We start from the raw sequence: 21,081 nt of genomic DNA, 5'->3' as shown, positions 1-21,081 counted from the left end.
TGTAATTGCTCATGTTATTATTGCTGTTGATGTAACGTTTGTTGCTAATGATATTACTGTTAATACTTTTCTTTCCCGTTACACATGAAAGTCTGTTCATCTTGATGATAATACTGGAAATGAATCTACGACATATCAATGTGTAAAAAACATGGACTTTACCGATCATCTGAGAACTTTGTGAAGGACTGAAGCCACCTTAGTATATAGGACGTGGATGACTTGTATAACAAATAATAACTGAAATGTAACATATATATATATTGAACTGTGATGCCCGAGATAACCTGCCTATTCTCAAAAACAAAAGAATAAAAAATAAAGTATAAAAAAAATAGAAATACAGATATTCAGTACATTATATGACTAGATATGTAGCTATTGCTCTACACAGCACTGGTTCCCAAACGGTGTGTCAAGCAGTCTTGATTTGGACAGCAAATTTGGATTTAGTTTTAGTCATAGTTTGAGTGAATTTCCATTTCACTTTAGTCACCTGAAATGTTTTAGTTTTAGTCGACTAAATATACAGTTGATTTTATTGGCTAAAATGTATTTTGGCGGGCCTTGATAAAACATTTTAGACTTGGTTGCATGCTAAAATTAGCCGATCTAGTAGCACGCTGAGCTTAGATATTAATCAAAATCTACAAAGTAACAACAAGTTTTCAAATAATTGTAGTGGAGTAAAAGTACAACATTTGCCTCTGAGATGCAGTGGATTAGAAGTAAAAGTTCTAAAAATTGTTGATACCGGTAATTACTTTACACCACTGTCTATATTATTATTTGCCTCTGTACTTCGAAACAAGCAAACTGCACACAAACTTTTTTGGTCGGTCACCCCATGCAAGGCCCCGTAGGCCTATATGGTGCCCAGGTCATCGTGACATCACGTGACATCAGCCCACATATGGTGTCCAGGTCATCGTGACATCACGTGACATCAGGGATGGACATCCCTGATGTCATAGTAAATGCGACTCATTGTTTTGTTCCCGTGGAAACATCATAATTATTTTAAAAAGCACACCTCCCTCTAATTACAAAATAATGACACCATGACAGGCGGGCTGTAATCTACACCGCTAATGACTTGAATTTTAGGCTTAAATCATTAGGCTAAATGAGGGATTAGCAGTGAAGAGGAACCTGGCACAGTTCAATTAGTTCCATCATGTCCACAACATAGAAAACGTGTCCAGACGTGCCCGCTAGATGCCAGAAACGTGCCCAGTGCCCACAGCATGAGGATCATATGGCCATGCATGGGTACATCTTACATATTGTGGTCACAATCTACTGTGAGGTTCAGCTGACCGTGAGGCTATTGCAAGTGGGCCCAAATAATTGGCTCTATGCGCACAGAATAACTTCCTACTTCCGGGCCCCTTCCCTGGCTACTTCCTTCACAGGTGTTACTGGTGGTACTAATGAAGGCTCCGTTCCATTCTGGTCAAACAGATTCAGGGTGCTGATATTGTGCATGTTGGCTCACTGGAAACACTCTGCTACACCTCTCAATAACTCAGATCAGGTCTCAATAACTCGCAGAGTGTACAAATGAAACCAAATGGACTCTCTCAGAGTAACACGTTTGAGAACCACTGTACACTAAATTGAACGTATCATCGGTAACAACGAACAAGGAAGTAGGGAAGGGGCCCGGAAGTAGAAAGAGTTCTGTGTACATAGAGCCTATTAGCAATGGCAAAATACTACGATTGTATTGATAATATAACATTAATGTAAAAAAGAAAATGGCATAGTGTTTTTTTTTCCTAGTATCCATAAAAGGTTGGGAAACACTGGTTTATTGTTGTCACCAAGATATCAGATGTGACCATGAGATACAGAACATCTTCAGGAGCATGCACCGTTGTTATAGACTTCCATCATTGCAACAAATGGAATACAGTTATACTGTACTTGATGCTGACAGCTCTGCTCTTACGATCCCTGGATTAAAATTAGTGCTGCACGATTCTTGCTCAAATGTGAATCTCGATTTTCCTCCACAAGAACGGAGATCACGATTCTCACACCATTATCATTTTTTTTTCCATGAAAATATTTATTGTCTTTAGTCTGTAGTTGCTGAACATCACTACATTCAAAATGTGGCACCTGGAGCCACAACATCAAAATGCTTGACTTAAACCTCTCTTAAAAGTCCCTCTCGTGGCCTGGGCCATGGCTCAATGGTCCAGGCACCTTGGCTGGTAATCCAGTCTGGCAGTGTGGCGCGGGTTCGACTCCCGATCCCGACGGCCTTTACTGCATGTCTTCCCCCCATCTCTCTCCCCATTTCCTGTCAACCTACTACTGTCTGTCCCTCCATGAAAAAAATATATATATATATAAATAAAAACACGAAAAAACATTTAAAAGTCCCTCTCGTAGCAAAAACTAAAATGTAACTAAAATGAATTAGACAGCCAATTAGTGCTGCACGATTCTTGCTCAAATTTAGAAATGTGATCGCAAAGGTGTCTGAATCTAGATCTCCATCTTTTTTCGATTAATTGTGCAGCACTAATTCAAATGTCTACTGTGCCTAAATAATGATAATTCTATATGTCACTGTAAGAGTGATACAATGCATTTTACACACTTTCTTGGGAAATGTATCTTAATCTGGTTAAACTATATTCAACACATGAAACCAAACTGCTTAACCAAGGTATTTGGATGTAAAACAAGCAATGTTTCATTGTTTAGCTATAGGTATTGCTACAAGTGAATACAAACTAATCTGTACATAATATACATAGCATATCGTCGTTGTCAGGTGCAAACCTATCTCCGTATTTAAACTTTTTATTTTCTTTAATAAATCAGTGCTATATGAACACCATTTATGTTATGTGTTTTTTTACAAATATCGAACCAATGAGAAGTATTAAAAAGAGCTTCTGACTAACTCCATTGGATCCTCAAACCCTGTCAGTCAAACTCAACTCAGTTTATTTTTCCGTCTGACTTTGTCATTATAATCAATGATGGACAATACTATATATCTCTGCATTCACTGGTCAATAACTCCACTTGAGCTGGATATGGGTAAGGTGATGATAATATAATGACACAAGTTGTGAAGTTGCCCGAACGGCCAAGGCTCCAAAAAAGTCAGTGATGCTTTGTATGGCTTTTATTTCTCCCACTCCAGCTCCAGTGCAGATATTCACAATAACAAAAATATCAAACAGCAAAAATAATACTGGCCAAAAATCCAAAACAAAGAACTCAAAAATACTTAATGGCAAACTTAGGACAAAGGAAAAATAACAAAACTGAACTAGGCTACGCCCATGAAATGGGCCCTAGCAGCTCTCTCACTGGGCTGTCAGCATGTTGCCTGCCCGAGCATAACTGACTAGCTCTGCCTGCAGTCTCCCTTTTATATGAGAGGATCCTACCACTCACAGAGAAGCAATTAAATCTAAACAGCTTATCTACAAGCTCACAGATATCCGCTGAACATGACTACATAACCACATAAATAGATGTTCTATTTTAGTCTAAACATCCTTTGGGTTTGCCATCATCTCCACCGATAATAGTAATACTTTGCTCATCAACACTGTGGAACACCCCTACTCCTCTCAACAGTACTTGGCCCCTTCCCCCCTGTCTTAAGCTGACTGGCTGAGCCCTGCTCTGGTTCAGCAGTTCAGAGTCTGACAGAAGAGTGCCAGCACTGGAGAGGCCATACCAGTGCCAATGAGCTAACCACAGGTTTCAATAAACAATAAACATTTGTACATCATTATGACACCTGAATATGTTATGAATAAATAGTGAAATGCATTCATCAACAGTATTGACATTATATCATCTCCCACAGTCTGTGTGGTGTGTGCGTGCGTGCAATGTCCTTAATCAGAGTGTGTGTATATAGGGCACGGGCTGCCCCGTGACACAAGTATTCAGTATTGTGTAATTTTAAAAACAGTTTCTTTTCATTTTCCTGAAACGACTTTGAACATACTCTGATGCACCTGCTAGTAAAGTCTTGCGTTCAAATGGGCAGAAGCATTTGTCTCATTGTTAAGAACTGCAAATATCTTGAAAATGCATTAAACAACTTCTTAAAGGAGCACTTTTCAACCTTATACATATATAATTGGTCCTCACTCATGGCCTGGTTAACCACTCCCAGTTGAAATCACAAGGGGGAGTGGTTAACCAGGCTAGGTCATTATATGATGACACAAAGTCATTGTTCTTGCATTGATAAACGGGGACTGTCAGGGAAGTCCGACATCCCGTTAGTCCAACCTGCGTGGCCGGTTAAGACACATACGTGGCCGGTTAAGATTCACGGTTTCTGTCCACAGCCCTCCTCTGAGACAGAGTGAGTAGACAGAAATGGTCGGATCTTATAAGGAGCATTAATGCATTAACCAATTATATGAAGATACGGTTGGAAATTGGTGAAGTGCTCCTCTAAGAATGTTCTTAAATATTCTTAAGAAAGATTGAACGAATCCCCAGCTGTTCATGGAGGATGGAACATGCAGGGAAGCCGTTTACAGATAGCCTGGGAGTCAGACTGATTGCTACCACACTGCAGAGATTAATGGTTTGAATCCTCTCTGGCTTGGCTGGGTGTTCTGGATGTTTGTTGTTGGTAGGGCTGGGCAATATGACTTCAACTCAATATCACAACTATTTCAAACCTTTGCCTCGATTACAATTCATGAACTATTATTATTATTCTTTTGGGTGAAAATAGCCGATCTACAAGCTCACAACGTGTTGCGAACTTGCGATGTGACGTGTGTGTGTGGCTGTGCACGCATGTGCGCGCGCGCGTGTCTTTTGATCCATGATGTCTGGCAGCCCCCTCTGACATTAAGCATGGTACTATTTTATGCATGGTTACACACATACAAAAACCCAACCACACTGGATACCCCCAACCCACACACACACACACACCCACACACACTACAGTGAGAGTCTAGAGGTGCTCTAGTCCGATGTTAGCATGCAGTCACTAGGTTCAAAATAGTCGTAGTAGTAGCAGTGTTAATAATAGTTGTAGTATTAGTTGTAATATTATTTATATTAGTAGTAGTACAGGTAGTGCTAGTAGTGTTAATAGAAACAATAGGACCAGTAGTAGTGGTGGTGGTAGTAAAAGACAATTGCACTAGTTGTAGTACTGATTGTGGTAGTAGACTGAGTAAGAGTGATAGTATTAGTAGTAGTAATTGTAGCTGCAGCAGCAGCAGTAGTAGTAGTAGTAGTTTGGTGTTAGTAGGGGCAACATAACAGTAGTTAAGTACTAGTAGACTAGCTTTCTGTATTAGTAGGACTCTTAGTAGTACTACTTGGGCGTGTGTTCTCAGAAGAAGGTGAGATCTGAATGACTATCCAAGGTACTGTAAGACGACATCTGTCATACTTTCTATCTTCTTTCATCTTATTCATATTATGTTATGAGTCAGTATAGTTGTCAATAACTGAAATGTTGCTATTTTGTAAGTTCGGTTTAATACAGAGACAGATTGTGCAAACAAATCTGCAAATACAAACTATTTTCATTCTTGTTTTAAAGCAGTGTTTTTCCCACAATCCCTCTGTGATTCCCCATATCTTTCTGTAATGCTTTGGTTTGGGGTGACTTATAAATTAGAAAGTTTTTTTTTTAATTGAACATTGGAACGTTACAATTTGTATTTCTGTTTGCCTTTCAGGCTTCTTAATCATAAATTACACAGGGCAGATATGTCAAATAACTTAAGTATACAAAGAAATCACTGACATTAATTTTTCTTTCAAAATAATTTACAAAATAGTCACTTTGTGATGTGAAAGCTTGTAGATCTATTTTTATTTATTTTTTTGAAAATGTATGGACATTTTTCAACATGGAAACGATTGATGATTATGCAAAAATAATTGCGATTATCTCAAATTATTGCGATTAGATGATCGTGTAATAATTGCGACAGGCCTACTGTAGGATATTATTATAATAACTATAGACACAACACTTTTCTCCAGTTTTGATGTCATATTTTTTGTCGAGTGAAAGTGTCATGCGAGTGTATATAATGTATACTATTAACTGTTGTTACTCTTAAGACAGATGAGTTAGGACAAGATTGTCAAACAGTCAAATCCTCAGTGTTAATGTATCGGTTTGTAACTTTGAGAGTGCACACATGGAACCTTATAGTTCAGTTCAGTTTGTGGACAGCAAAACACATGTCTGTGATTATCAGTGCATTTAGAACACAAGGAAAAATCTCAAAGAGTCCAACCTTAGGGTTCCATTTGGCCACTCTCAGGCCCCTTTTCCACCGGTTGGTTCCCAATGGGAACCGGTTTAGTTCTTTTTGGTTCTTAGTCCATGAGCCAGAGCTCCAAAATCGGAACATTAATTATGAATTGAGTGGGCAAAACCATACCTATATTAGATTGTTATCACCATGACACTACCCCAATTGATTACTTACACGAAGACAATGATTTATTGTATTACACATTTTACATTTTTAAATATGCAAATGAGGCATTATGTAGGAAAATATGCAAAATAGAAAATATGAAAAAGCTACTACTGTGGAAGGATTATCATGTATTCATTTACTTTGTATTTATATATATATATATATTTATATTTGTATTGATCCTATAAACAATGTAATATAGGTCTAGTTTTTCCCACCAATTTTGGAGCTCTGGCTCACATGGACTAAGAACCAAAAAGAACTGAACCGGTTCCCATTGGGAACCAACCGGTGGAAAGGGGGTCTCAGGGTTATATTTCCACTGAGGACTTTGCAGTTGAGTGAGTGACATGACATGCAGAAGAGCTCAGCTGGCCATAGGACAAACAACTCTCTCCGGTACAGTAAGACAATGGGAGTTAAATCTCTCCAGTAAGATGACCCCAACTGTCTTCACCTCACTGGACACACTATAGTTCAAAGGTCACAGGTCATGTGCAACAGCAGGAAGTGTTTTTTTGCACAGCGTGTGAATACTTAACACAATAAGACACAGGTTTGTGTGTGTGGTTGTCCATAGCTGTACAGTTGTGAACTTGTGTGTGCGTGTAGGGTTGTCACAATTACAATATAGTCGTCTATTCGCAATTATTTTAGATAATCGCAATTATTTTGTCATAATCGTGTATAAATACCATGTATAAAATGTACAACATTGATAAGAAGTCCATCAATTTCTTGGTATATTTCAGTTATGTCATATCTGTCCTGTGCACTTTTTATTACAAAGCCTAAAAACCAAACAGAAATGTAATGTCTGTTCATAATGTTCCAGGGACTACAGATGAAATTTAGCTTTGGCTAACTCTGGCCCATTTACATTGAGGTGAAAACTGACATGTTGATTAATGAGCTTTGTCCCTGTCAAATAAATAAATAATGTCAAAAACACAATTGAAACGATAATCGCAATTACTTTTGTGACAATTACTCGTCAATTTAAATGTGTAATCGTCTGTAGGAAAAAACTTTAGCACACCTAGAAATCAGGCGTATGCACAGGTGCGTAGGCCAGTGGACACCAATGAAAGGAATAGATTACACCCGCACACTGTGTATTTGCTCGGTACATGAGTATTTTCTTTTTAATGCAAGGTTTCTGTCCCTCTGGACCTCCTTCAGGCATGTCTAATCGTGTCAGCCCTACAGTGTGTGTGTGTGTGTGTGTGTGTGCGTGCGTGTGCTGTCTAAATGATCAACATGTTGAGTTATTAAAAGGTATTGATGCATTATTGATGAGTTTAATAAGAAGCAGTAATGACAGATGATTGAATAATTGATCACACGAAATAATGAGCGTGCCGCTTCAACAGAGGACTCATCACACCAGGTAAACACCTACCCATTGGGCTCCTTCAAAACATGGAAAGAAAAACTACCAGATGTGGTCAATAGAGCAAGTAGTTTTCAACTTTTTTTCATATCAAGGACCATAATTTATTTAGCATTTGAGCCACGGAGCACCACTTGATTTAACATCTCAGTCCTATATGACATCGAATATATCGTTGTCGCTGGATACGTTTTTGTCCACAATTCCATGCTGTACTGATGTGGTACCATAGGAGATATAACAGGCAAACAAAAATAATAATTATTCTACATTCTCTAATTGTGTAGACTTTTGTAAACTTGAATAATGCACATGTTTAACAATACTTTAGCTCTTGAGAGGGTCAAATGAAACCTCATTGTACACTCTCAGGAGTTAAAGGTCCATTTGGTTACCAACTCTCCATCATTTAGTTGGGGACCACCTAGAACCCCCTCAAGGACCACTGTTTGAAAGCCACTGCAGTAGAGTACTAGCCTGGACGCATACATCTTTTTGTGCTGGTTCGAGAGCGGATGATAACTTAACGCCATGTTGTAGGCCCTAGTCACTGGCCGGAATCCAAACCGGAACCAGAATTACCCAAAATAATTCCCCATGATCAAGGGCATCATAAATTTAGGGCCTACCCAATAAAAGCCTTTAATGTGGCATATGAAGAGAGATTAGACGTTTTCCCGAGTTCTCAACAGGCCCGAAAATGAAGGCCCGGCCCTACCTGTGCCCTCATCAAACCCTGTACACTCAAGACACTGCCACCCTTAGATATCCATATATGGAGCTGACCTGTTCTGACATTCCATATGTTGATCTAACCTCATCAAACCCTGTAGACTCGACACGCTCCATATATGGCCAGTGCACGCAACCTCGGGGCGAGGTCGCTTCTCGCTTCTCTCCAGGCGTCTTACTAGTAATTTACATTTATTTTATTCATGGGATTTCTTTGATGCGTTTGTTTAAAAAAAACAAATATATATATAAAAAGAATGTGTATTTTTCAAATGTAGGAAAAGAAAATGGGATTTTTACTCGTGTCGTGACCCATGAAAATTGGTCTGTCTGTGACCCACAAATGCGTGCCGACCCACTGTTTGGGAAACGAACCGAAAACAGTCATGTATTTGTATCTCTGTCCTCTCCAGATGCCATGGCGGTCGTCCATGCGTGTTTCTAAGTTCGGCCGTGCTTGCGGTAAGCCCGCCACCAAGGACCACTGCTTCGACGGGGTGCCAATCTCCCGCGGTGTCCATGACAACCACTACTGCTCGGCCAATCCCTGCTTCATCGCCGTGGTGACAGAGTGCGCTGGGGGCGGGTCGTTCCTGGTCCTGCCTGTCCGTCATGTACGTTGCTCTGTCCACTTCCTGCATGTGTTGGCTTGTTAATTTGGTTAATGTGGTTTCCCCTCTTCCTTCTTCTTTTATTCTTCTCTCCTCTTTCATCTTTCGTTGCCCTCTTATCCCCCTCTTTCCCTCAGGCCATTTGTTTTTCTTGTTTTAATAGTTTGTCTTCTTTCTAATCCATTGTTAATTCTTCACTTACTCCTCCCATCCTCTTGCCTCTCAACGTGATATCTGGGATGTCCACTAGGGGTCCTGGTGGACCCTTATAGGTTGTGGTCCTTGAAATTAAAGTTTGAGAACCACTGGAAAGTGACACTAAATGGAACAGAGCCTTAATTAGTATAATCGGTAACACCTGTGAAGGAAGTAGGGAAGGGGCCTGTAAGTAGGAAGAGTTAGAGCCTATATCCTCAAATAACCCCCCTGCTCTCTCTCAGACAGGTAGAGTGGACCCGCTGCAGTCCAGGGTGTGTGGTCACAGAGGCAGAGTTCTGGACGTTAAATGGAATCCGTTCAACGACTACAGCATCGCCTCCTGTTCTGAAGACTGCACTGTACTCTATCCGTTTGTATATTTCTGCTTAATCGGATAAACGGGAAGACTATTTTATGTATATAAACTCTTTTATATCAATGAATCGGTTAACAACTTGGGCGCTATTTTATACTTTGTTATAAATATTTTCATAATTTGTTAAATATTTGTGAAATCTTTAAGATTTTTGCCTAATAAATTATTCTAAAGGTTTATATATTTCGTTAAATTGATTTGTTTGATTATCTCTGTGTGTGTGTGTGTGTGTGTGTGTGTGTGTGTGTGCAGGTGAAGATCTGGGACATTCCAGTGTGTGGCGTACAACACAACCTCACCCAGGCCAGGAAGACTCTGATTGGCCATTCCAGAAGGGTGGGGCTTATCGAGTGGCATCCCACCGCGAAGGACCTCCTCCTTAGCGCCGCCTACGACTACAAGGTCAGGAGTATTACTGGCCGGTGTGGCTGTCACTCAAACTACAAATGAGCGGTCAGAATTCTTTACTTAACCCATTAAGAACTGAGGCCACTTCTAAAAGTGTGTAGATCTACTATTTTCAAAAGAAAAAAAATGGGACGTTCTGCAGCATCGAGTAGGCTACTTTTACTTTTGGTACTTTAAAGGACCACTTCACCACTTTTCAACATCTCTTCATATAATTGGTCCTCACTAATGTTCATGATAAAACACCACCATTTTTTCCTACTCAGTCTGTGTCTCATAGGAGGGCTTTGGGCAGTTCGGACACCCGTCCACCAGTGACATCATCATTAGGCAGATTTTTTTTTAAACAAGATTTGTTTTAAAATATATTTAGATTTTTATTATCGTGAGAACGATGGCTTCAACTTTTGCATTGCAACTTTTCAGGAAAAGAAAGCCTGCCGTTTCTATTAGCTTGGATTCACCATCGATGATGTCACTGGTGGACGGGTTTCTGAACTGCCCACAGCCTTCCTATGAGACACAGACTGAGTAGGACAAAATGGTGGTATTTTATCATGAACATTAGTGAGGACCAATTATAGGAAGAGAAGTTGAAAAGTGGTGAAGTGGTCCTTTAAGTATATTTTAATGCCAATACTTTTGTACATTTGAATTCCAGACTTTTACTTGGAACAGAGTATTGCAGTATTGATAGTTTCACTTGCGTAACAAAATGTAGTACTTTTTCCACCACTGCCTGTAAGCCCGGGCAGTAATCCGGACCTGGCTTTCACTGAGGTAGTGATTTTGCAGCCGTTTCGACCGAAAATCAACCGATAATTCCCAGTAGGTTACTTATTACGCTGATCTTATCTGAACTGATAACTGCGGTCTTGTCCATTGATAACAGTCGAAGCGGGTGCATTTTGAGGACGTGTGTCCCAGCAGGTGTGTCACTGAGGTAGTGATTTTGAGGGCGTGTGTCCCAGCAGGTGCGTCACTGAGGTAGTGATTTTGAGGGCGTGTGTCCCAGCAGGTGTGTCACTGAGGTAGTGATTTTGAGGGCGTGTGTCCCAGCAGGTGTTCCTGTGGGACGTGTCCCAGGGCGGGACGGTACTCCGGTATCCTGTGCGCGTGGTCCTGGCCCCGCCACCCCTCCACCCCCCCTCCTCCGAGATGCTGATAAGCTCCGCCTCCTACAACACGGACGGCAGCAGACTGGCCGTCGCATCCAGAGACCGACGGATACGAGTTCTAGACCCACGCACCGGCCAAATCCTTCAAGTAAGAGTGTGCGTGCATGTGTGTGTGTGTGTGTGTGTGTGCGGTTTGCTAAAGGGGACAATTTACAATTTAGCAAACGCTCTTAATCCAGAGCGAGTTACAGTAAGCAAGAACAAAACATGGTAAAACATCAAATACGTTAAAATAGCCATCAAGAATCATACGTAAGCTAAGAACCTAACAGTGGAATAATTAAACTATGCGCGTATACACTATAGAGTATTTCTAGGAAAATACTAACCTTTGCATACGCCAAGGCTAGGGGAAGTGCTACGGTAAGTGCTATGGGCTAAAATGTAGTCTGAAGAGGTGGGGTTTCAGACTACGGTGGCAGATTGGGAGTGCCGTCGTCTGCAGTTCTGATTGCAATGGGAAGTGCATTCCATAGTTTTGGAGCCAGAAGGGAGAAGAGTTTGGGACGTGTGGAGCAATGGCACGTTTACTGTATATAGCACCTTTATCCAAAGTTCTTTACAATGTGCATTACAGTTCACACATTCACACGCCGATGGTGAAGGAAACCATGTAATACACCAACCTGCCCACCAGGGGCGGTTTGGTGTCAAGTGTGTTGCTCAATGACACTTCGACACTAGTCTCAGAGGCGTGATTTCTTTCTACGTCCGAGGCTAGACAGAGACCCGCCCTTGGTGACGTCCCGCACACACTACAGAAAATCATATCATGAGCACACTTACATAAACACACACTTTTGCCTACACATGCACACAGGACGTAAACGTAAGCCATAGTTCACCGTCATGAATCATGTCATGATTATGATTATGTCATGCGGCGACAGATAAATGTTGGCGTTTTAATATTATTATGCTTCCGCGGCTTTTCGTTCTGTGAAAACTACAACAAAAAGTGTTCACGAGTAAGCCTACTTACTTCATACAGTTACAAGGCTTACCTTTTATCGGGGACGGCGACAGATAAATGTTGGCGTTTTAATATTATTATCGCTAAATCGCTAACGTTTTAATATTATTATCGCTAAGCATCTCCCTACTTCCTCTACTCTACTTCTGACAGCAGCAGCATAGCTAGCCAATAAGAGGGTTCGCGGCCAATCAGAGGCAGGCGGGCCGTGCGGGGCGTCACCATGGGCTGGTCTCTGTCTAGCCTCGGACGTAGAAAGAAATCACGCGTCTCAGAGAAGGTTTCAAAAGAGCAAAAAAGGGGCTACGTCAGTGTTCTGGAGGCGGGGAGGAGGAGGGGGCGGGCACATAAGTTAATGGTGAACCAATAGGGAGCCGGCATTGGATTCCAGCGCAAGTTTGAACCCTCTAGTACTCGGAAAGGGCTCGTTCCTTCAGCCTAGAGGACGAGGAGCTATAGGGATTCAAACCGGGAAACTCCCAAGAAGATGCCGCTCTACCCCCTGAGCCATTTTTTATTTTTGTATTAATTGTTTTTGTTGCGGCTTTCGCCTTTATTTTATATTTTTTATAGGAGGGACAGACAGTAGGCTGACAGGAAATGGGGGAGAGAGATGGGGGAGTGACATGCAGTAAAGGTCGGGATCAGGAGTCGAACTGAGCCACAGCCCAGGCCCCCCTGAGCCACTGTTACCTGTTGGAAATTGTGTGAAGTAAATACGGTGTGTGTGTGTGTGTGTGTGTCAGGTGTCCAGCAACAAGGAGCACAGGGCCAGTAAGGTGCTGTTCATTGGGGATCTGAGGATGCTGCTCTCTACTGGCGCATCGCCATGGAAACACAGGATGATGGCCCTCTGGGACCCGGTACGCTACACACCTTTCTATTATTATCGCCATGGAAACACAGGATGATGGCCCACTGGAACCCGGTACGCTACACACCTTTCTATTATGAATATACTTGTGAGGACGGCAACATTTTAGCAGAGGTGGAAAAAGTACTCACAATTACTGCTATGTAGAAAATAGAAATACTCAGTAAAAGTACAAGTAAAAGTCTGGAATTCAAAATGTACTTAAAAGTGCAAAAGTATTGGTATCAAAATGTAGATCTGTCATTTTATAAATGGCGGACATGTATATAGGGCTGAAGTGGTTAATGTATGTTTTGTAATAATATTCCAAATCTACAAAGAAACTAGTAACTAAAGTTACAAGTTTTCAAATAAATGTAGTGGAGTAAAAGTACAAAATTTGGATCCGAGATGTAGAGGAGTGGAAGTAAAAGTATAGAAAACTGGAGTACAAATAAAGTACAAATACCTAAAGATTGCACTTAAGTACAGTACTTAAGTAAATGTACTTAGTTACTTTCCACCATTGGCATTGCAGGAGGACCTATCAGAACCTCTCTCTCATGTGTGCGTTGCAGGAGGACCTATCAGAACCTCTCTCTCATGTGTGCGTTGCAGGAGGACCTATCAGAACCTCTCTCGTGTGTGCGCTGTAGGAGGGCCTATCAGAACCTCTCTCTCGTGTGTGCGTTGTAGGAGGACCTATCAGAACCTCTCTATGAGGAAGACTTGGACGGATTGGCCGGAGTTCTGTTCCCCTTCTACGACCCGGACACACACATGCTCTACCTGGCTGGGAAGGTAACACACACAGGTCCCTGGCACAAAATATTTTTGAGATGGGGGGGGCGGGTCCACAGCCATGGCCTTGACATGAAAACGTTTGAGAACCTATCATCGTACCATGTGTGTGTCTCAGGGAGACGGAAACATCAGGTATTATGAAGTGAGTTCGGAGAAACCCTACGTGACCTTTCTGACCGAATACCGCTCAGTGCTGCCCCAGAAAGGCCTGGGTGAGACTCACACTCACTCACACACACACACATACAAATTGCAAATCATCACAGCAACATCTGTGTTGACCCCTGACCTTTGTGTTGGAGCACAGGCGTGATGCCAAAGCGAGGTCTGGATGTCAGGGCCTGCGAGGTGTTCAGGTTCTACAGACTCATCACCGACAAGGACCTGGTGGAACCTCTGTCCATGATAGTACCTCGAAAAGAGGTACGTGTGTTTGTGTGTGTGTGTGTGTGCGTGTGTAAGTGGGGAGGGGCTGAGAGGGGTAAATGGATAGAGGGGGACAGAAATTAACTGTTTCCCAAACAGTGGGTCGGGACCCATTTGTGGGTCGTGACTCATGGACACATTTGTATGGGTCCCTTTATTTTTTGTTTCCTACATTTTGTTTTGAATTAATATCTTTTCAAAACATTTTCAACAAACATTCCCCCAAAAAGCATGAACAAATTCCACGAATTAAAAACAAATACAATGATTCTTTTCAGTGATTTCATGAAGATCGAAATAAAAGAAAAGTCTAAGAAATTCCATGAATTAGGAAACAAATGTTTAAGAAGTAGTGAAAATAGCAGATCTACAAGCTCACAACACATTGGCCCTCATTTATCAATTGAGTGTAAATTCTGCCCCAAATTCGAGTGTAGGATTCGTAGTACACCCACGTCGGGTCGGCATTTACAAAGTGATCGCAGACAGCTGTTCCTTCCTAATTTCATTCCTAGCAGTGATAAATGTGACGGCTGAAATCAATCTGGCACGCCCTATAAAATCTAGCCTCGCCCTCGTTTTTGCGACATGAACAACTGCAATACGACCTGGAAACCATGGTTACAGGGGAAAAAAAGTTTCACCTGCCAAACGAAGTGCACTTTCTGACAATGCGCAGCAGGATTCGTTTTAATCGCAGCAAAGCTTTCTGGTGTGAATGTCACCTAAGTTGCCTTGCTGCCCCCTCCCATACACACACACAGACGCACGCAACTTGTTGTATCTTAAATAAATAAACCTGCATGAATTAAATAAAGCTGTAGGACTACCCTGTCTGTTTCTCCTCTCGCTTCGCTTCCACCCCCCGCACGCACGCATGCACGCACATATCGCAATTTGCAAGCAACTGTCACTGTGTTGTATATTAAATTATTAAAGTCTTTATTCATTTAATATACAACAAGATATATTAGTGAACGAAAACCTGAACCTGTGAACCATGAATTATATAACAAATAGGCACGCACACACGCTGCAGTTTTGCAAGGTGCATCTCCTGTCCTGTCTGTCTCTCTCTATCACGGTGGTCCGTCCGTGACACCGTGACCAATTGACCATGCACGTTCGACGACAGTCTATTTAAATTTCCTCGCTGTCAACTGTCAATTATATGAATATTGCAGCCAAAACCGTAGCCTCATGTGGCATTGGACAGTGGTGGTGGTGACTGGGCTGCAGGCTGGCTTAGCCTATACTATCTCCGATGCGTTCCCACTTGCGCTGGCACGGCACATTTGGCATTCGAGCGACGCGAGGAGGAGATTGCGCATACTGTAACTCCAGAAAGACATCGGCCTGCTGTAGATTAGGCTACAGTAGGCTACCCATGTTGGGACTCTCCGCGCTGCAGCACTGCACTATACTCTCCAACGTCCCGTCATGGAAATATTTCAGCACAGACAGCCCAAATCCTCGCATGTATGCGCTCATCATGCAAAACACTGTTTAAATGGCTTACGCATCTAACTTGCAACATTGTTTTTAAATGTGCGATTTTAATTGCTTGCTTGTAAAGTTGGAAATCTCCTACTAATTTCCTATGACACAAAGACACATCGTTGATGTATTCCTTTACTTTTTATTTTATTTTTTTACATTTAGCCCATATACATACCTACACAGTTTTATATAAACATTTTAGGAGTGAATACATATGTTTCGATGCCTGTGACAGCCTCTCAGCTGGTCAAACAATGCTGCTCCGCTGTTCTACGACAGAAAAACAGGTGAGGACAAAGCGTACGACAGCTCCCGACCAGACGTGAGTTTTGTCTTGGCACAAGATCATTTTCAATCTTTGGCGCAAATCGTAAATGCCGAAAATTGCGGTAATTTCGGCGTACACCCATATTTTGGCGTACGCACGGTTGATAAATGAGGGCCATTGTGAGCTTGTAGATCGGCCGTTTTCACTAGTTTGGGTCATGGGCACAGTGCACACATGTCATTTCTCTTTGGATCATGAGCTAAAAGGTTTGGGAGCCACTGCATTAAGAGGGAGAGAGGGAGAGAGAAAGAGATTGTGATGGTGGAGAGAGAGGGAGAGATGACAGAGTTATGGGTAAATGTGTTGATTTCGTAGAGTCGTAGACTAAAACTGACGAAAAATGTTTGTCGACTACTTTTTAACTGACGAAAACTAAATAAAAACAAAGCTATGATGACTAATACTAAAATAGCCTACTGAAAATTTCGTCAAATAAAAACTAGACTAAAATGTTAGAGGGACTAGTGGAGAATAGAACCAGTAGAACTAAAAGACAAGTAATTGTATGGTCGTTTGGGCTCGGGTGTTGTGCTCTGAAAATAGCAGATCTACAAGCTCACAAGGCGTTGACGTGTTGTGAGCATGCGACCAGGTGTAAAATCTGCCATTACAACGCCATCAAGGCCTGCCAAAATAGATTTTAGTTGACAAAATCATCTATAGATTTAAGTCGACTAAAATCTCATATTTAGTCGACTACAACGAAAACGAAAACATTACAGATGACTAAGCTAAATAGAAATGTGCTGTCTCCTCTACCTTTGCACACACCACTTCTTTCCCCGGCAGTCGGACAGTTTCCAGGAGGACTTGTATCCCATGACAATCGGAAACCAGGCGGCCATGACAGCTCAGGAGTGGCTCTCTGGAGTCAACAGAGGTCAGTCACACTGTCAGGAGACACAGACAGACACATGCCCAAACTTTTTAATGTCAAGGACCCCCAAATTGACACTTGGTTCCAAACTATCATTTAGCCGGGGATCCCCTGGAACTCCCTCAAGGACCCCTGGGGGTCCCTGTGGACCCCACTTTGGGAACCACTACCCTAAGGGACACCTGGGACATATCCGACGAGTTGGGATGAGAATAATGTCATAGAAGAAATACACAGAAGCATAGGGTATCTTTTCCCACTTTAGATACAATAGGATGTATAGGTTCAAAATAGGTGTAGTTTCACTTAGATATTTTGCTGAACATTTCACATACGCAGGATAATGAAATGTATGACATTTAGATGCTGTATATTTCCACAAACAGCAGCCGCGTGTCATCTACAAATGTACACATACTGTATGGCCTCAGAACTTTTTTATTTTTTATTTAAAAACAATGAATGTCATTTAATTGTATTTGTTTGTTTTGTCATATCTGCTCTGTGCATTTTTTGATTACCATGCAAACAGAAATGTATTCTTTATTCATATGTTCACAACGTTCAATGCCAAAAACACAATTAAATCGTTAATAGCAATTATTTGTGTGAAAAATAATCGCGACATCCCTAGCTACTCCGTGGCAACGTTGCATGACGGAGCATAGGTTAGCCATCAATCCAGTGTTGTTTTTGGCAGCAAATTTCTATTTTAGTCATAGTCTTTGGACTGAAACTTCATTTAGTTTTTATATCTCTTGTCCACTAGTCCCTTCCTAAAGGTGCGTTCAGACTTGGATGGTTTAAGCGGCGTGATTACATACAAAGTCAATGCAAAGACGAGAATTGGGCGCGGCGCGACCTGCCGCGGTACAAACGGGACGAACCGAGGCGAATTTATACATTCAGGTCTGAACGCAGTTTAACATTTTAGTCTAGTTTTTATTTGTTGACGAAATTGTCAATAGATTTAGTCATAGTTTTAGTCACCATAGCTTACTTTTCATTTAGTTTCCACTTAGTTTTCGTCAGTGAAAAAAGGTAGTCGATGAACATTTTGTCGTCATAGTATTAGTCGGGTTGTATTTCGTCTGCCACCATCCAGGTCCCGTGCTCATGTCCCTGAAGCCTGGGGCTCCAGTAACCAACCCCTACCCAGAAACACCTCCCTTCAAGGGGATCAGCCCTTCACTTGGCCCGGGACCGGCTAGGACAGGTCTGGGATCAGTGCAAGAGGTGCCGTACACACATCTATCAGCATCAGTGATTCTCAACCTCTTTACATTTCTTCAAGGAACTCCAATTCGATATGTATTACCACGGACCTTCATTTGATAGAATTTTTGGTCATGATTTTGTCCATTACGGTCTGACAATAAATTAATTCTCAACCAAATGAGAAATGACAGAGTACTGTAGGCATTATTGTACATTCTCTAGTTGCATTTATTTACTTATGCATATCAATCATTTAGCTAAGGACCCCCTTCAGTTTTACTTTTTACACAGGCTGGTTGAATGCTCGATTCTGATTGGACAAACGGCATTCTACAATTGATTTTTCAGAAGGCAGCCTCCGTTTATGTTGCAATGAAAGTGGAAATGTGTCGCCTACAAGGATTGTTTGATACAGTAATCATAAGTAGCTGTTTAATTGTGATGAATCGCATGGAATTCAAGCTCAGCTCCAGGATGAAATGACTGCCCCTCAGGGGCACATCTCATTTTTATATAGTAAAACAAAATGTACATAAAACTTAAACTGAGGGGGCAGAATTTGAAACTGAGGGTGCCAGGCCCCCTCTGGCACCCCCGTGGTGCTAGGCCTGAATGGAATTGATGAGGTAAGGTGTATCGTTTTACCGTGGTGGTTGTGTCTCCGTCACCTCGCCAGGCCTTCCTGCAGGAGCAGCTGTCCTACCAGGACGCCAAGTACCCCAGGGAGGTGAGCGATCTGTCAGGCTGGCAGCCAGACGAGACCCAGGCTCTGACCTACCACTGCACCCCCCACTGCTGTGAACCTGCCGAAAGACCCCCGCCCAGGACAGAGAGCGAGGTGAGACACACTGTCAGTGTACCCAGACAGTAGCGTCAAGATGCTGCGTAGAGCAGGAGTCTCTTCCGGGTTTTAAACAGCTGGTTATTACGATCGCGCGGCTTCAACTTGCGTCAGCAAGCTGCAAGTTGAAGCCACGAGCGAGTGTCATTTAGGTGGAATGTAGATTCTTAGGATTTTTAGGAATCTAGGAATTTAGGCACTGCTCTAGGCGGAATCTGCACTGTACTTAAGTAGCGGTACAATTTTGAGGTATGTGTACTTTACTTGAGCATTTCCAATTGGCTACTGGTACTTTAACTCCACTACATCTCGGATCCAAATATTGTACTTCTAATCCACTACATTTATTTGAAAACTTTAGTTACTAGTTGCTTTGTAGATTATCACAATTATTACATTAACCACTTCAGCCCTGTATATATTTCAGGACATTTGAAAATAGCCGATCTACAAGCTCACAATGCATCACAGCCATTTTCAAATGATTTTTTTATACATTCGAAAACTTGAAACCAGACATTCTGCACAATTAGTTCTTTTGGTAAGTAAAACATGCGAGTAGCCTACTTTTTCCACCACTGACTGCGTTTCAGCTGCTGCAGGCCTTCTACAGACAGCAGGAGGAGATCAGAGAACTACAGGAGCAACTGGAACAGAAAGCGGTACACACACACACACACACACACACACCTGAGAAATCCTTTTTCATTGTGTATTAGACTAGGCAATTATTTCAGCAACACCTACTGTAGTGTCTGCCTCCGTTTCTTATCTTCTCCAGGACATAATCAACCAGTTGGAGCTGGAAGTTAAAAACGCCAGGAAGAACTTCAGAGCTACCTTCTGAGAATCAACCAATCCGCTTCCTCCAACCAATCACATCTCTGACCAATGAAAACACTTCCTGATTAACAGACTAAGCTTGTGTCATTCATATCGTTATTCTCCATATTTTAGTCTTTTGTCTGATTCCACCAATCAGCATGAATTTCTGTTAGCCACGGTTACATCAGCAAAACAATAGTTTGGCCAGGGTTCAAGTCATGACAAAATTAATGCTGAAACCCATACAAGCAATTCCAAATAAATGAGAAACTGAAAAATGTTGTCTTGTCTTTAAATGTTTCCCTTTGTTCTAATGCTGCGTTCACACAAGCAGCTATAAAAAGCTACACAATGTTGAAATGTTCAAAACACAGGAAAATATAAAGGCTTCCGTTAAAAACGGGGAACTGACAGCAAAAATCTGTGGCTTCTCTGTGGATCTGACAGATTTATCACGAGTTTGGAACTCCATAATTGGGCAAGACTGATCAGTTGGATCTGAGATTATAAATCAGAACAAATTGGCATAAATGTCATATTGTGACTGGGATACCAGTCTGAAAACAGGACGGTAAATATCACAGATTAATTGCCATTTGCAGTAGCCAATTGGACGAAGTCATCAGTGACAGTATGAGCTATGCTCCAAGTTCGCCTCCGTCACATCAAACAAACCAGGAAAATGAGGGCGTAACCTCAACATAATGTTCTTTTATTTGTAAATCTGTGAATAGAAAACACATCCCTTATCAATTTTTAATAAAAAAAAAAAAGAAAAAAAATAATTTTGCGTGTGGAATGTGGATACTTGGCCGAGTGGACACTGTGACCACCAGAGCATGGGAAGTGATAATTGACAATGGGAAAACACTGTCCTTCAACCATTCAAAAAGTATTGTGAAACAGACACTCTTTTAGGCAGCTTAATCTAGATCAGTGGTTCCCAAACTTTTTCATGTCAAGGATCCCTAAATTGACACTTATGAGCCCATGGACCCCCATTAGAAAATATGGCAGGGACCCCCATAAGAGATTATTACAGCTCTAGCAGTGATTCTCAACCCGTTTAATTTCAA

At 41.7% G+C, this 21,081-nt stretch overlaps 2 protein-coding genes across 2 annotated transcripts in view; one reads left to right on the top strand and one right to left on the bottom strand.

Moving 5' to 3' along the window:
* txk (TXK tyrosine kinase) overlaps positions 1-19,788 on the bottom strand; it is a 49,506-nt gene extending 29,718 nt beyond the window's left edge. The window contains exons 1-3 of the mRNA XM_079490839.1: positions 19,748-19,788; positions 18,985-19,142; positions 17,004-17,134 (exon numbers count right to left, since the gene is read on the bottom strand). The gene's annotated coding sequence lies outside the window, so the exon portion shown is untranslated. The remainder of the gene's footprint in view (positions 1-17,003; positions 17,135-18,984; positions 19,143-19,747) is intronic.
* Positions 9,003-20,027, top strand: LOC306914283 (coronin-2A-like; the record flags this gene model as incomplete). The annotated part of the gene is made up of 13 exons (XM_079491280.1): positions 9,003-9,203; positions 9,641-9,757; positions 10,027-10,176; positions 11,245-11,448; positions 13,080-13,196; positions 13,883-13,987; positions 14,106-14,202; positions 14,298-14,413; positions 17,034-17,124; positions 18,227-18,357; positions 19,016-19,177; positions 19,774-19,842; positions 19,962-20,027. The coding sequence occupies 13 exons, from the start codon at positions 9,003-9,005 to the stop codon at positions 20,025-20,027; spliced, it is 1,626 nt and encodes a 541-aa protein (XP_079347406.1).
* Between the last annotated feature and the right edge of the window lie 1,054 nt (positions 20,028-21,081).

This window comes from Electrona antarctica (assembly GCF_951216825.1).
Source record: "Electrona antarctica genome assembly, chromosome: 21".
Taxonomy (NCBI): domain Eukaryota; kingdom Metazoa; phylum Chordata; class Actinopteri; order Myctophiformes; family Myctophidae; genus Electrona; species Electrona antarctica.
The sequence above is the reverse complement of the archived record's forward strand: the minus strand, read 5'-3'. Positions and strand labels throughout refer to the sequence as shown.